The sequence below is a fragment of the Myotis davidii genome, unplaced genomic scaffold (assembly GCF_000327345.1).
Source record: "Myotis davidii unplaced genomic scaffold, ASM32734v1 scaffold462, whole genome shotgun sequence".
NCBI classification, from domain to species: domain Eukaryota; kingdom Metazoa; phylum Chordata; class Mammalia; order Chiroptera; family Vespertilionidae; genus Myotis; species Myotis davidii.
The window spans coordinates 980,704-982,802 of record NW_006293237.1 but is presented as its reverse complement, the minus strand read 5'-3'; the positions used below and the strand labels follow the sequence as shown (position 1 = coordinate 982,802).

General features: G+C 59.6%; 1 protein-coding gene across 1 annotated transcript in view; it reads right to left on the bottom strand.

The window, feature by feature from the left end:
• Nucleotides 1-285: 285 nt before the first annotated feature.
• LOC102769413 (paraneoplastic antigen-like protein 6B) overlaps nucleotides 286-2,099 on the bottom strand; it is a 23,294-nt gene continuing 21,480 nt past the window's right edge. The window contains exon 4 of the mRNA XM_015566024.1: nucleotides 286-2,078. Coding sequence (XP_015421510.1) covers nucleotides 657-2,078 — 1,422 coding nt within the window. The 3' untranslated portion in view covers nucleotides 286-656. The remainder of the gene's footprint in view (nucleotides 2,079-2,099) is intronic.

Genomic DNA, 2,099 nt, shown 5'->3' with positions numbered 1-2,099 from the left:
AGGTGGCTGCCCCGGGGTCAGGGGGGCAGGATACCCACCTGGGTTCACACACACCAGGTGGTTCTGCACAGGCGGCATGGCCTGTGTATGTGTGTGTGTGAGGGGTGGGGGGTGGTGATTACATGACACAAGGGTCATTATGGAGTTATGAAAAATGAGTTGGGGGCTCCCCAGGAGATGGAGGATGGGAGTCCAGAGACTGGCACCCCTCTGATGGGCCCTAAAGTCTCCCAGTTCCACGTGGGTGGCAGATGTCTTCAGGTGCCCCTCTCCTAGGCTGAGATGGGCTGCTCAGCCTAGGCACTGCCTGACCTAGACCTGCAGGAGCCAGAGCATTCTCATCTCCCTGAATGGCAGGGGAGGCCTTGGCAGTGCTCCCAGGCCAGCTGCCCAAGTTGGCAGGGGCTGGGGCTGAGGCCAGGTGTGGTGCTACCATGTGTGGGCACCTCTCCTCATCCCATTTGGTGGCAAGTATGGTCATCTTGATGACTTGGAAGGTCTGATGGTGGTGGTTAGGGCCCCTTGGGAGTAGTGGGGGACCAAGGGGCAGGGCAGACCCTTCCCTGGGCCCTGCTCCCATGTGGGGTGAGGTGGCCTTCCCTTGCCTCCAGGGCTCTGGTGCCCCAGAAAACAGGAGGCCACTGAGCCTTCCAAGCTTACTTGAAGGAGGGCTCGGGGAAACTCATCTTCCCAGACCCGTCCTCAATTCCTGACTCCTCCTGGAAGAGAATGAGCTCCTCCTCATGGGGCTCCTCAACCTCCTCATCTTCTTCCTGCGCCAGGCCCTCTGGGTCACCGCCAGGACCTCCTGAGCCCACCCCGAAAGCAATGCCCATGTGGGCAGGCGAGGGCCCTGCCTGACCTAGACCTGCAGGAGCCAGAGCACTCTCATCTCCCTGAATGGCAGGGGAGGCCTTGGTGGTATCCTCAGGGGCAGGGTCTGCCCCGGTGGCATCTCGGGTTTCAGGAGCAGCCTCATCAGGATCAGCAGTGGCAGGACCGGCCTCAGTGGCCACTTCCTTGGCCAGAGTGGCCTCAGCACTATCTTCCTTAGAAAGGACAGCCTGGGCTGCATCTTCATTGGCTGGGACGGCCTGACCAACATCTTCATTGGCTTGGGCATCCTGAGCTGCATCTTCATTGGCTGGGGCGGCCTGGCCAACATCTTCATGGGCTGGGGAGGCCTGGACAGCATCTTCGTGGGTTATAGCGGTCTGGGCTGCATCTTCATGGGTTGTAGCGGTCTGGGCTTCATCTTCATGGGCTGGGGCGACCTGGCCAACATCTTCATGAGCTGAGGCAGCCTGGGCAGCACCTTCAGGAGCTAGGGTGGCCTGGGCAGCAGCCAGTCCTCTAATGTCCATCCAGACCCTTTCTTCCACCTGAAACTGCTGTCTCATAGTCGGAGTGGCCTCACACGCCTCTGACTCCCGAATGAGCCGAAGCATCTCCAGGAAGCCGGGTGATTTCCCCTCCAGGTGCATTTTCTTCAGCTTGTTCCGGAGCTTCTCGTTGGGGCGAGCCCGCATCAGCACCTGCTCGTTCCGTACCTCGTCTGCCACGCCTGGGTGGATGGCCTCCTTCTCCATGGCCGTGTGCAGCAGGTCTTCCAGGCGAATCACATAAGCAAAGAGACTCTCCTGGGGCTGCTGGGCACAAGTCACAAACTTCAGCCTCATGACCGCCTGGGTGTCCTTGTTCTTAAACACCTGAGCCAGCGCTGTCAGGCAGTCCTGAGCAGAGATGGCAGGGTTTTCATTCAGGAAGCCATACATGAAATTCTGTGCTGGCCCGTGCAGGCTCTCCACCAGCCTCCGCCGCCGCTCCCTTTCTGATATGTGGCGCCACAGGTACAGCATGTCTTTGGCGTGGTCCAGCCAGCTCTCAAAGGACTCATTCTTATGACCTGGCTGATCGTTGCCAGAAAAGTCTCTCAGTTCCTGGTAGGCTATATTTTCCAGCACAGGCTTCAGGGCCTGATTCCATTGCTGGATCCAGCCTTCCTCCTCGGCTGCATCTCCTGCCTCGGCTGCACCTCCTGCCTCAGCTGCATCTCCTGCCTCAGCTGCATCTCCTGCCTCGGCTGCATCTCCTGCCTC